The sequence below is a fragment of the Ictalurus punctatus genome, chromosome 11 (assembly GCF_001660625.3).
Source record: "Ictalurus punctatus breed USDA103 chromosome 11, Coco_2.0, whole genome shotgun sequence".
Classification (NCBI taxonomy): Eukaryota; Metazoa; Chordata; class Actinopteri; order Siluriformes; family Ictaluridae; genus Ictalurus; species Ictalurus punctatus.
The window spans coordinates 6,545,300-6,560,104 of NC_030426.2; the positions used below are offsets into that span (position 1 = coordinate 6,545,300).

A 14,805-nucleotide genomic window follows, 5' to 3' on the forward strand; every position below is an offset into this window, starting at 1 on the left:
GACGTCTGCATCTCAGAGTTTAAATGTCTCAACATCAGCCACTCTCTGACCAGAAGGTAACATTTGCCAACACCCATCTCATCACACTGAGGTGTCTGTGCATTTCAGGAAAATGGAAGGATTACACATACATTACGCATGCCATTAAACATGCCATTATCACACAAACAGCATAGTACATGATAAAGGAGTGTCATGAGCAATTTTCTGATTAATGTACTTGAAAGGAAGGGTCTTGCAAAATAATACCAGAGGTATGGATATACCGAGATATGTATTAGTTGAGGAAAATGTAATTGCTTTTCTCTTGATTACAGCATAAAAAGATGGTTCATTGACATTTAATCTTCATGTTTTCAACAGATTGATTTATGGTGAACGTAACACAAATTGAATTAAAGATCAACTCTTGAAATAATAGTTAGAAAAAGAAGCTTAGAGAGAGCAGATTAATTTGTTAAGAGGATGTCTGTACAATTGAGGCCAAAGGTTTACATACACATAGACTAAAGGCATTCAAACTAAATTTTCATGTCTCAGTTTTACACATTTCATGTTACCATATATTTCCTGTGTTAAAGTCAATTAAAGTGTCTACTTTATTTCCACAAGATGTTATTACAAAATAATAAATAAGAGACACATATATTTAAGCTTTTATTTACTATTGCAGATTTTCAGTGGGTCAAATGTTTGCACATACTTTGTTAGTATTTGGTAGCATTGTTTTTTAATTGTTTGTACTTGAATCAAATGCTTGTGGTAGCCTTCCATAAGTCTCTCACAGTACTTAAGAAGAATTATTACTCCTAACTAACAGAACTGGCATAACTTGGTCAGGCTTATGCACTACTTATGCAACCATGTTACTGTAATTTTTTTTTTATTATCATTTTTTTCCCCCTTGAAACATTTCTATTTGTTTCTCCACTTGAATTTTGTTAAAGGTAGAAAAAAGATCTGATGATTTATTGTTTTTTTAAATTTTTTTTATTTTTACATAGCAAAAACCTGCAATTTTAACATTGGTGTGTAGACTTTTTATATCTACTACACCAGGTCTTCACAGTAGTGAGAATAACATCATAGTAAATAAAATCAAATTAGTTTGCTTCTAAATCAGTGGTATGGGACAAGAGAATTACAGGTACGCGCTGTGTGAGAACATCAGCGTTGCCCTGGTTATGGACACTCAGTTGTGCGGTTCTTAAAAAATGCAAGTTCGCCCATGAAAAGCAAGAGGCCATCGAGGTGGCATACAGTATGTTTCTGTCACTGGGAATAAATACAAGATAAAATGAATAGTTTGCTGTAGAGTTTTTTCTGTCACTTATGGTGGACTGTCCCAGCTGAAACAGCATTCAGCAGGACATAATCATGTCCGAGCAACTAAAGAGCAGAAGATATAAAAGGACACCCAATTACTTTTACCTGAGACTTCCCCTGAGGCAGATGTACAGTCATGTGGAAAAATAAGTACACCCCATGGAAACTGTTGGGGTTTTTTTTTGACATATTTGGACAAGCAAGCATTTGATCCTCTTTAGAAACTTTATTAATAAAGTTGATATACTTGAACAAACCAACAAGGAAAATTAGCTTTTTTCAACAGAAATATAAATAGATGTGATATTCTTCTGTGGAAAAAGTAGGTACACCCTTGTCCTCAAAAGCTAGTGTCGCCCCCTTTAGCAGAAATAACTTATTGTAGACATTTTGCATAATTGTGCACCAGGCTTGCTGGAATTTTTGACCACTCTTCCATGTATGTACTGCCTGTTTCAGATCCCCCCACATTTCAGTGTAATTCAAATCCGTGCTTTGTCTAGGCCATTCCATAACCCCCCATTTCTTCTTTTTGAGTGATTCCTTTGTGGATTTGCTAGTGTGCTTAGGATCATTATCCTGTTGAATTTTCCACTTTCAGTTCAGCTTCAACTTTCGGAGAGATGGCTTCACATTGTCTTCAAGCACTCTTTGATATGATTCAGAATTCATAGTTGAGTCAATGAATGCAAGCTGTCCAGTCCTTGAGGCAGTGAAGCAACCCCAAACCATAACATTTCCACCACCGTGCTTCACAGTTGGTATGAGGTGCTTCTCCTGAAAAGCTGTCTGTGCCAAACATGTCTGCTGTTACTGTGGCCAAACAATTCTATTTTTAATTTGGCTGGCCAGAGTACATTATTCCAAATGATTACAAAATGGTCTTTGTCTATATGCTCACTGGCAAACTATAGTCTTGCAAAGGTGTTTTCCTGGCATGCCAGGAAAATTTCTTTCTGATTGTAGAAACATGCATTTTGACATCAACAGTTGCAAGACTTACTAACAGATCCTGTGACGAAATTTTGTGGTTCTTGGAGACATTCTTTCATCAGACGGTCTGCTCTTGGGCTGAATTTGCTGGGATGGCCAGTCCTGAATCTGTGCCATTTGTAGATTATTTTCCTTACAGTGGAATGATGTATTTCAAATAATTGGAAAATCTTTTTAAATCCCTTTCCAGACTCATAGGCATTCACAAGCTTTTTTTTTCTGAAGGCCTTACAGAACCTTAGATCTTGGCATGATGACACCACACATGTCAATAACAAAGAGAACACCAGACACTAGATATGAGATGGTATAAATAACACAGGTTCCACCTGCACTCCCTAAGCAGGTTCTAATCACTGGCACCCAATCTCGAACACCTGATTCTATGGATGTTTTATGGATTTGAAGTTATCATAAATGTAGGGGTGTGCTTACTTTTTCAATGTGACTGATCTGTTTTGTTTTGTTTTTTTTAATTGTGAAAAATTACTACAAAATGTCGATTTTATGTGTCATTTGATAGTGTATCAATTTTATGAATAGGCATGGTTTCAAAGAGGATCAAATATTTGCTTGCCCAAATATGTCAACAAAATCAACAATTTCCATTCAGAGTACATACTTTTTCACATGACCGCATGTATGTTCTTTAATACGTTTTTATAGTATAGACTGTTTTTTTTTTTTTTAGGTATCTGAATGAATGAGGACAATGTTCCTGAATATCTTTAACTGATCAAATAGAACTAGAAAATATTTGTCACAACATAATGAGGTTCTTAAGCTAACACATCACAGTGTGTATATATATGTGTGTGTGTGTGTGTGTGTGTGTGTGTGTGTGTGTGTGTGTGTGTGTGTGTGTGTGTGCGTGCATAATTCAGTTAGATGATCGTACAGATTCAGGATAATTGGGAGGATAGACATTATCAATAACATAATTACTATCCCCTTTTTTCATTAGTTTTTGCATGTTGTTTCTAAAGTTACTTTCCATATTTTGCTTAATCTCCTGGTGATCATAAACATCTCCAGTGATGGTGGTCTGATCAGACACACACCCTTCTGCTTTGAAGAGATTACTGATTGCCTCTGTCTCAGCACAGTTACCAGGGGGATTTGGACTGTGTGTGACCAGGAAGAGAATAAAGCTTATTGCAGGTCTCACAAGGTGGTTTCAGCTGCCTCAGGCCCTCTATTGCATACGCTCTACACTTTAGAACTCCCAGATAGAGTATTCTGTGTGGTTCTCCATCGCCGTCAGGAAACACAGACATCACAGCAGAGGAAACTTTGGGATGCCAAACATTCACACAGGACACAGCAGTCATGAGCTCTCTCTGTGGGTCACTTTCACAGGACAGAGACGCTCCATAGTATCTGGACCATACGCTTGGTGACATATGACAGTGGAAATCAGAGGGAATAGAACACCTGATTTTTTTACAACCATCTAATATTTCAGACAGCATATCCTTCACTATGAATTCATCGTATTGGCTGTAGCATTTTGTGACCTGGGAGAAAAGAGTAAACATTACAAACTGCACTGAAATATTGAGGGAAATAAAAGTATAATTTTATTATTATAACTTTCACTTACCAGTTCCAGGAGGAAGGAGAAAGGTTTCTGTAGAGCCGCGTGGGTTTGGTATTGCTCGAATGGTTTTGGGAAATATGTCTTTGTTCTGTTTAATATTTCCATCTGAGCAAAGATTACTTCTGCGCGGTAACATGAATGAATGTAACATAAGAACAGGATGCGGTTTCTTTACAGAAAAAGTAAAGAATATTATATGAGACAAGTAAAGTTTCTGACATCTTCAGGACAGAGGAGTTTACGCTTCTTTGCGGTTTCTCAGTAACACGACAACCTGCTTTTTTTTCTTATTAACTTCAAGAGAGAATAAAGAGAGAGAACAAAGAGAGAGAATGGAAATGAAATAGGTATAATGAAAATGTAAATTGTGTAAGTTATTATTTGACCTCACAGTGAAGGGGTGTAGTCAGTATTACAGCTGAATATTAATGTCATCAGTTTATTATCACTGTCTATTACCAGTTCTCGAACTTTCTGATCACTCTAAACACTGAGATTAAAAGCCCCTTTTGTATGTTAAAAGCAGTTCCACTCACCTGATCCAGTTTCTGCTTCACATCCATTGGTGGGTCAGTGCCAAAACATTCAGCGAATATTTCAGTGGCTTTGTTGAAGAGGATGAAAGCATTGTGTGCAAAATTGCAGTTATTCTCCAACTCCTTCGCCCTGTTGTAAGTACACAGAGAAATGAGAGGACAGTTTTCTGCTCAAACATGAGAGCATTTTTCATTTACCAGAAGGATAAGAAAGGAATTCAGGAAGGGATAAGAATTAATCTTTGCTGTTTGGGGTTGTATTTTTGACTAGAACTCTTTGACAGATTACCTAATCATGAGAGTAGAAGACACCCTTTATGAGAGGTGTTATTCCTTTGATTAGAGAAGTACATTATACTAAGATTAAAAAAGTGAATGGATGCAAGATTAAATCAAGTATTACAAGAAACACAGGGAATTAGCGATCACCTGTGGAAAGAGCAATTTTATATTTTATTTATTTATTTAACCTTTACTTAAACCGAATAGCCTCTCTGGGATTACTTAAATAATTTTTAAATGATTTGATAGACCAACTCTCTAATCTATGCAGCAATATTTCATGATCCACTGTGTCGAAAGCCTTTGATAAATCGATAAAAAGGGAAGTGCAGTAATCACCTTTATCTAGAGATTACGCGATGTTGTTTAAGACTTTCAAAACGGCTGTTGTGGTGCTATGTTTTTTTATGAAACTCTGATTGATTATTAGAAAAGACTTTTTTTGCAATCTGATAACATGTCAGTGTTCACTGATAAGGCTTTCTAAAATTTTTGATATGACACAACGCTTTGGGATTGGACTGTAATGATCTAATATAGTAGGATTTCCCTCTTTTAATAAAGGGACAACAAAAGCTGATTTCCAAATTTCAGGTATAGCACCAGTGTCTAATGAAAGATTAAAAAGATAAGTTAAAGGCAACAAAATAATATCAGCTGCTAATTTCAAAAACACAATTTCCACACAATCAGGGCCTGGTGATTTGTTTATATCGAGCAATTTCTGTAAACATCAGAACTCTTAATATGTTTAAAACTCTACTCCTCATTTTCAATGGCTTTCTGCATTATTAAGATCAGTGTACAGTAAATCAAATTATAATTATTCACCTTTTAAATTACTAGGCCTTGATCTGATGCATAAATTGAACATTTAATGACGGGTTATGCAGTTGTGTGTTCCCAGTTGTCTGTCTCCAGTTTTCAAATCGGACAGTGATGGTGGCATCCCTCATCCTGAACTTGCTAACATACCTGCCAGATTATGGGCTACATAAGGTCGAAGCAGGACAGGTAACATGTACACCGTTATCATGCTAAAGTGAACCTGCTCCTGAGAAGTTACATTAACCTTTTCATGCAGTTTATTTTACTTGTTTTAATTGCAGAAATTATATTTGCCTGTCATGTTAGTCCAAGTAAAAACATGTAGTGATATTGTTGATGTTAAAAATATATATGGCCCGAGACTGTTGCTTGATGCAGCTGGTTAAGGAGGTAAAAAAAAAACAAACCAAAAAAAAACCCTTAAAAAAAAAAATCTTCAATAAAACAGAAACTAGTTTCAGAAAAGACATTAATTAGAGTCTGCACCAAAATGTTTTTTTTTTATTAAACAAAATATAATTATATAATTTTATACTAAGTTATTTACAATTCAGTATTATTGCTAAAATAAAATGGTTAAATTAATTATAATAATAAAAAAGAAAAGCAAATAGTCTCTGAATTATGTTAAATTACACTAACGGCCAAGTGATTTGCATCTTATATTTTCTTAAAAACAGCCTCAAAGTGTAGACACTTTACATGAAAGAGTTCATTTACTGTGAATTTAAATTATCAACAGTGATGAACTCACCAGGTCCTCAAAGCTTTGCCCACGGTAATATCGCTCGATTCCTGGAAACTGGAGGCCATTCTTAAACAGTTCTTCCAGGTTGTTAGAAACAAGATGCAGCCTGTTACCTTCAAAAGCAAACACCTTCCCGTCCTCACACAGCATCAGCACCAGCTCATCATTGGGGGAGTTACAGGGGAACTTCTCAACAACACCAATCACCTCCATGAACATGTGCTCTGGGAGGTAGAACTGCTCCCACTCCTCAAACATCTCGGGCTCATCTTTGTATGATGTTTCTTTCAAAGTTCCAACCTTGAAACTGTATTTTTCCAACTTTTTCAGTTTAATCTGAAGCAACTTTTCTGATCTTCTGGAAATAAAGCTTCACCCCATCTAAACAAGCATAGAATTAATCACAACACATCACACAGACGCTTATTTGTGCTATTTAACATCAGAGTTTGGTCGTAGACATGTTTATAAACATTTACCTTTTTTTAGATCCGGAAGAAGCAAGTCCTTCAGAATTTTATCTTATTTACTAAATAGGCAGAGAGAAGAATCCATACAGTCATCGAATTTTATTATTATTACTATTATTATTGTTGTTGTTAAAGAGTCACAGCTAGGAGTAAGAAAACCTGCTCATCTCATTTCTGATGATGAGCTGATGATCACATGAAGATACTGAGAGAAGAACCGCACTCCCTAAATTGCGTAAGATCAGACGGAGAAGAACAACAACGCGCATGCGCACATCAGCCAGAGGGCGGACTTTCAATTTCGGTCATTTAAGAAGGGCAAATCCCCAGAAAAGCCTTCAGTCTGTCCGTAAACATTATTTATGTTATTTGTTTAGTCACTATATCCAACAGTGTGTGTGTGAGAGAGCGCAAGAGAGTGAGAGAGAGAGAGAGAGACTTCCTCCTGAAAGAAGCGCTGTCCTCTAGCAGACAACCCGAGACATAACAACTGTCCGTGTTGCCATGTCCTCTGTTTTTACACTAGCACTGGTGAAAACCATTGCTGCAAAAAAAAATTACACTCTATTTGGAAAATTGGCCTGGTTCCTGGATATGTACCTTCCTGAAGACTTCCCACCTGACCATCTAATCACTGCATTAAGAAGTTCTTGATCAACTAATACAGATGAGTTAGATTTTGGTTCCAGCAGGAAGGTAGATCTCAAAGAACAGGGTGGGTCACCCCTGCCCTATAGCATAGCCACCTACTACTGTAGCACAGGTGTTCCTGGGGGGAACTCAAGTATACATGATATATTTTCTTCAATGCCAAACCCTGAAAAAAATAAAGAAAACTGTTGAACTAGATTAACTAAACCTCAACTCTCCATCCTCTGTTCTTCGTTTCCTGTTCCTGGCACTGCATACATTCCACATCCAATTAATATTTATAATGTAAAAATGACACATTCACCAGTCTTTAATTCATTTTTGTACACACAGACACGGTGTTGAGTGAGAACTTTGTGGATTTCTCACATCCTCTAGCTTCACATACAGGTGAGACACGTTCTGCTAAGGAGGGTGATAATGTAACGCTGCTGTTACAGTAAAATACTGAGCGATGGGGTGACTTGATGAAGTGGAGTTGATTATTTTCCTCTAACAGCACCTCCTCATGTGCTTTATTCCTCTTATACCACAGTGACATGTGGAACTCACCTTGCTGCTGATGGAGCTTCGGCCGAAACAAAGTTCTTCGTCTGGTTTAAATTTAAATGGCTGCCATGTTCAAATTTACAGACTAAAACATTTACAGTTGCACCAAGTGATGAACACTTTACAGTTGGATGTGTGACTGTACATCATTCCCTTCAAATGCTATTGAGCTTTAAATAATGGTCTATTTTGTGTATGGGCCCATTCTGTAGTGAAATACATGGCAATATGTACATATGATTTAATAGTTTATTTTAATAAATATCAAAAATCGAAAAGGTGTGCGTCATACCTGACACCTACTTGAACACTTTACAGTTGGCTTCATAACTGTAAGTCATTCCCTTCAAATGCTATGAAGTTAGAAACGTGTATAACAATGTTGTATGTAACTTTAGAGACGGCCCCTTAGTTTCAAGCACAGCAATAATTGCAATTACTGGATATAGAATTGTTAGCGTTACCATTTTAAACAGTTATCACACAATAAGGCAGTGGGAGGGTGACCAGTGCGTTTATTTTCTGCTAGTAAGTTGCATAGTACTGATGAGTAAGTTTATTTTGTGCATGTTCTTGATAACTGAAACTCAATCTCTCTTTTTTTGGTTCTTTTATGGTAGGATTTGTAAACTATGTTTACTAGTTCTCTATATGTGCAATGTGGCATTCCATGAATAAAGTGCTTGGTATTGACCCTAAAGAAGGAGTAAGCGGTAGAAGATGGATGGATGGTGCTTGGTATTTGCTGCCAACTAAAATTATGATGTGTAATCGATTCTCGACCATTTCTTTTTTCTTTTTTTTTCTGCCATTGATGTATGTAGACATCTACTTAACTGCTACTACAAGGTTACTAACTGCACCTTGACTACCTGTGCAAAGATTACCTCAGATAAGCAGTCAATTTAACAAATGCAGCTGTAATTGTATTCAGTCTGCCTGAAGATGTCTAAAACCTTATTACATACGTATGTTTTTTGCAACAGTTGAACAGGTTTTGCATAGGGAACATGAACTTGAGCCTAAATAATTAATACTGATTGGACACTGATGGTCAATGTCAACGATTCATGTTAATGAATGGTCAATATAAACTCTTATTGTCTTTGTTATCAAAACAGAGATTATGGCTTGCACACTCTGTACAGATGACAATGGACAAAGTGTTTAAATGATTGACCTAGAAATTGACTAATGCTTTTTATTATTATTCAGAACCTCTCATGAGTTAAAAAGTAACAATTGTTGCATTTTAACTCCTCCTGATATGGTTTGTTCATTTTAAATGATAAGAGCAGACATTATAAAAAATTATTCTACTGATTTTATATAGGTGCTGTAACTCTAGTCTCCATAATATATGTAAATTAATAGTTTTAAATCACACATTGTAATACATACATACATACATACATACATACATACATACATAACCATGAGTAGTTAAATAAATAAATAAACAAATAAATAAACAAATAAATAAATACATAAATAAATAAATCGATAGATATGTAAAAAACAAAACAAACATGTAACTGGTCTGTGCTCGGTAGCTCATGTTCCCTGGATTAATCATTCCAGGTTGAATTGTGTGACTGACAATTTAGTTTAAGAATTAACTGGCAATCCTAACTGTGACCTAATCTCTTCATTCCACCTGTTACTGTGGCACTACTAGTATTGACTTCTGTTACAAGTTTCCATGACAACTGAATGGGCACTGTTGCCTGCTGTAGGACTTTGTGCCTGTGCCACTGTTCCAGGCAGTCCAGAGCTTCAGGATAGCTAGTGCTCTCAAACTTGTTAGCAAACATGCTGTTCCTCTCAATTATCCAGGGTAAATCCTCAACATTGTAGATGCAGATATCCCTGATGTAACTTCCTGAGTGGAAAAATAGAGTGTTTTTGATAAGATTAGTAGCATGGATGTTTTATACCTTGTGAAAATTCTTGACAGAAACATCTCACATATATAATGGTTGCATAGAGATCCTTTTGTCATTAGACAGAGTTTCAGCCAAGTTTTGTAGCTGTCATACCATTGCAGCCTTGATGTGCTGTTCCTTCTTGGTCTCTCCATTTAATGGCTCGAATGTTACCCCTCCAGCCAGCATTTACATTATTGCCAGGGGCATCTGTGGAAATGTTGAACAGTGGATAATTAGTTAACATATTCATCAAAATCCATTTTTGATAATTGCCTGCATGTTCTGGCTTTTTCACCAGCTGTTATTGTTTTTTCAAATGCTGGGACCTCACCTGATTATTTGAATGTCTGTGAATAATATTTTATGAGTAGTTTGTGCTTACCTTCCACGTGGTTAAGGGTTACCCAGTAATGCTCATCTGGGCTGTAGGTATCCTTGGACCACTCCAACAGGTCTTTGGCCACTTGGCTAGTGAGCACATATTCCACAAATGCTCTTTGCAGACTGTAGTAGGCTGTTCCAAAGTAGATTGTCAGGTTGTGTGGAGGAGGGGTCTTTTGGTGACCTGCACCCATGGAGGCCACATATTCACCTTTAACTTCTATATGCTGTATTTGAGTCCTGTGTTGCATGTTCTCTGGCTGCTTTACACCTGGAGTCATATTATTGTCTCTCCATTCTGCATCTTGCATATACCGGACCAGCTCCAGGTTGCTCTGCACAGGGAAATCTTGGCCACACAGGTTAATCACTTTTTGCCATTTGACTGGAGACTTCACCAGGTCCTCCATGCAGTTAATGTCAGCCTTCAGACGTGAAAAACCTGCATAGGTCACTATCTCGCTAACTGAGGCTAGAAAGACATTGGGAAAACACTCTGCCAATTTCTCAACTCTCATTTTGTAGTCTTCTGGAGCTTTGGCATCTACGTGAATGCAGTAGATGTTTTGTGGTGCATAGATGGCTCTGAGCACACGCACAAACATCTCCAGGTCTTTGTGGATAGTGATGATGAAGGCCAGAGGGTAGTCCTCTTCTTCTATGCTCAATGTCTCCATAATAAAGTGAAGCTCAGATTGTATACGAGAGCAGTTTAGTGGATTGTTAAAGTAGCTCAGCTCCTGACATACTGTTCTTTCCCATCTTGTGTTAGAGGGGGTAGGGGGCAAAACTTTACAGTTTTCAGGAAATGGACGGCAGTTCAAGGTACGGGGCAGAGGCCTTGGAGCATAAGAAGGCTTGCCCTTAATATATATGACTGAGCAGATCAAGATGCTGATTCCAAGGCATAGAAGAAAACTCCACTTGGCACTCTCAAGCTGGAGCATAATCCAGCATCAAGCAGACCAGGCTATGTATGACCACATGAAATGTGTAGACAGAGTAAAATAAAAATTAATAGATTAACTGAATGCAAGTTCATGGCTAAATATACATTAACTGAATTTTTGCCTTTAACAAGATTTTTTTACTCCTCTCTTAATTTTAGTGCTTTTGCTTTTTCCAGAAAGCAAAATTCTTTCACACTTGCTACTATACAATTTATAGACCTCCTACACCATACACTGACAAGACAAGACAAGATTTCTATCTAGTCTGTTGTTTTCCTGGAAAACATTCATATTGTGAAAGAAGATAACCCATTCACCATAGCTTTTATGCCTATTCTTCCAGATTCTAATCACAAGTTTAATCACATCCTATTTGTAAATCTGACTGACCTCAATGTTTGCATCAGTCCCCTGAATAAAGCAATAAATCTACTCAGCAGTATACCATGTGGCAGCTCCTAGCTTAATAAAAATGATTAAATAAAAAGGGAAATTCACCTCGATGTAGGTCTACAGCAATACAGTTGACCTGCATCTAGCAGGTACAGGCATCTAGCATCATCTCTCAGTACTATGCAAGTTGGTACTGTTTGACTGCACCATTTGACTTTATTGAACATGACCACATTATTAGTAATGATATTTATATTTTCATGAAACTAATACATGTTTATACTGTATGTTTCATGACTTGGAATACAATTCCTGGATTTGTAGTTAATTCATTATTGTAGATTGCTTCATTGATGTGCTATATTACATTTTCAAAAACACTTTGTTTAAAGTTGTTATATGTAAATCATTTAGCACTGTTTGACTTTATTATTATTATTATTATTATTATTATTATTATTATTATTATTATTATTAATAATAATAATAATAATAATAATAATAGTAGCAGTAGTAGTAGTAGTAGTAGTAGTAGTAGTAGAATCAGACCTACCGACCTTGTAGGAATGGTGCATTTTAACACCAGAATACACTGTGTCTAGTTAACCCTAAGTGCCTAGTGGTTACTATAAACCCTTGTACATATGTGCACTAAACTTTCTACCCCAGACATATGATTTGTGTAAAGTTTCAACCAAATCATATTGAAAATGTACAGTGTTTTTAGCTCTCCCCCTACCATGACGGAGAATATGCATTAATGGTCTTCGGGGTTGGCAGGTCTTTACTGAGCAGCCTGATGTCCCATTTTCCTACAGGTTGACTACTAAAATATGACTGTTGGGAAACTTTCTATTCTCTAGTCCCTCAGATATGTATAAGTATGTTTAGGTTATAGTTTAATTTCTGTGTCATGAACTTTTCTAGACCTGTCTGTTGTGTACGTGCCAATAAACATGTCACCATAGGATCTTCCTATTTTCTGTTAAGTGAACAGGTACCATATATATTCAGAAACCTGTACATTCTTGTATTGCCTAAGATGTTTTTCACGTATGTGGCCAGACAGTTCAACTGCAATATTATTTCCACACAGTTGTGCGCCTACCCCGACTATTTGTACCTCTGTATATCTCTATATAAACCTCTGTGAAATCTGCATTAAACCAGACGTCTCTCTGAACTGCGCTGGTTGCCAGTGTGTTCATTTAGACTCTCCAGGCCTGCATACTCTCCGTGGTAAACCACATGCGCTAGTTTTTCTTTTGAGTAAATGAACCAAGAGGCAAGAAAGGCTGACGGAGGAAAAGGGGATAATAGAAGCTGTTATTTGCTTTACCCTGACAATGACCATGTTCTAGCATTCTCATTTGTCATCCCTTTTTGTTTACCAGCCTTTCAAAGACCATGGCAAATATTTTCCAATAACCCCATGCAAATTCCAATTTTGTTCTTTTTGAAGGCAGTTGACCAGTGCTGTATACAAATAAGCTTCTCTGTTTCCATTTGCATATCGCTGTCAGAGTAACACATGTATGTGCAATATGAATGAACATGCTCATGCTTTATAGAGATTGATAAAACTTGTTTTTTTTTTTTTTTTTAACTGATTTGTTCCTTCCTTAGACATAAATGACTTAACTACAGCCCTTACATTCCTCACAAAATACTAAGTGCAGTGCACCTTAGTGAAAACAAATAATCTTTAACTGGTCATTTGAACCCTTTTATACTAAGGTCCTTTCATTTCAGTCAAGTTGGAATTTAGAAAAGAGTAATCATTTATAAAATGTTTGCAGCAATGTTTTTGACCTGTGAAAAATTTCCACCAAGCAACCACACACATTAAATCTAGTGATCTAGTGGAGGTTTTCAGAAATCCCCCATCGCACACACAAAATAATACATCAACCAAAGAGGGCTCCTACCTTTTAGCTGCAGTAGAGTCCAGACCTATCAAATAAGGTTAACCATTAAATAACTCTGATGTCCAGAAAAGTGTGCTCCACTGTGACCTCAGCTAAATGCATGCTGCCTGAGGCAGAGGAGAGTCATGCCTGCTGTAGTTACATTTAGTTAGCTGGTATGTGCTGTAAGAGCCACCAACACAAGCTGCATACAGATAGTGGTGTTATTGAAGCTGCGGATGTGCTATCCTCTCTTCTCTTTGTGACTGGCTGCTTGGCTGCTTAGCTACATTCCCCATGTGATACAACAAGAGAGAGCTCACCAGAGAGTGGCGTAACAATTTAGAGGCTGAACTTGCCTAGCAACTACTCATGCCCACCCCCCTCTCTCTCATTCTCCTCCCTTCTCTTACCTAATGTATTAGACTGATACTCATACCCACTCACTTTAACTTACTGTTTGTTTGTTTTTTCATAGTTTACACATTTTCCTCCTTGCTGTCTCTTTTTTCCCATTTACTTTCCAGTTGTGTCTTTCCTTTGCACCCATTGTTCTTTCTTGTACCCTACATAATAGGTTTTTACATTTTTATTTTTATTTTTGCTTTTGCCTAAATCAAATCCCCCAGTTGAGTCCAGTGGTGTGCAGTGTTTTAAATATGAGGTTGGCTCCCTAGTGTTGCGGATGTTCTAATCCCTAGGGTCAGGTTGTTTTTGAGCTCTGCCAGCTCAGGAGATTAGTACTCTCGTGACGACCTAGATTATAGATAGACCACTCTGGGAGACAATTAATATGTATGTATGTATATATATATATATATATATATATATATATATATATATATATATATATATATATATATATAATTTTTTTTTTCAGAATGCCAGATGAATTAGCTTTTATTTTGTTTACTTTCTCTAGCAGAATTGGAAGAATATACTTTAAATTAATCTTTCATAAAATATTTTCTTGAAAAGTATGAGGACAGGAACCTTTTTGTCCCTATTTACAGAATTTTGTAGTAAAATATCAGATATGATGAGTTGGACACACACTATGGGCTTTAGAGTGAGTTTAGTGTAATTCAAGGGTTGAGTCAATGTCCTCTGAGACTCATTAACTAATCAATGGCTCCTAGGTAAGCACTTATGCCAGGCTTTGGCATGTTCTGCCTGACAATTTGTCTGGTGCTTGACAAATAAACTGTATTATTAACTGTCTGCTTTTGTCAGCAATTTTCAGGCCATGCAACACACAGCACA

The 14,805-nt window shown here is 36.8% G+C and overlaps 1 protein-coding gene and 1 non-coding gene across 4 annotated transcripts; both read right to left on the reverse strand.

Annotated features, from left to right (window-relative positions):
- Positions 1-16: 16 nt before the first annotated feature.
- Positions 17-7,328, reverse strand: LOC108272017 (uncharacterized). Of its 2 annotated transcripts, XR_008397189.1 has the most exons (5): positions 6,793-7,328; positions 6,320-6,694; positions 4,456-4,585; positions 3,923-4,213; positions 17-3,836 (listed from the first exon to the last, which is right to left on the reverse strand). It is a non-coding gene; the product is annotated as an uncharacterized LOC108272017 (transcript). The 2 variants fall into 2 exon arrangements; XR_006983268.2 differs by having other exon boundaries at positions 3,923-4,585.
- Positions 7,329-8,175: 847 nt separating this feature from the next.
- Positions 8,176-13,896, reverse strand: LOC108272018 (beta-1,3-galactosyl-O-glycosyl-glycoprotein beta-1,6-N-acetylglucosaminyltransferase 7). Of its 2 annotated transcripts, XM_053683555.1 has the most exons (4): positions 13,564-13,896; positions 10,294-11,262; positions 10,023-10,118; positions 8,176-9,865 (listed from the first exon to the last, which is right to left on the reverse strand). In XM_053683555.1, exons 2-4 carry the CDS (start codon positions 11,237-11,239, stop codon positions 9,612-9,614), a joined length of 1,296 nt encoding a protein of 431 aa, XP_053539530.1. In that variant the 5' UTR covers positions 11,240-11,262; positions 13,564-13,896; the 3' UTR covers positions 8,176-9,611. The 2 variants fall into 2 exon arrangements, with proteins under 2 accessions (XP_053539530.1, XP_017335574.2); XM_017480085.3 differs by lacking the exon at positions 13,564-13,896 and having other exon boundaries at positions 10,294-12,066.
- Positions 13,897-14,805: the final 909 nt, after the last annotated feature.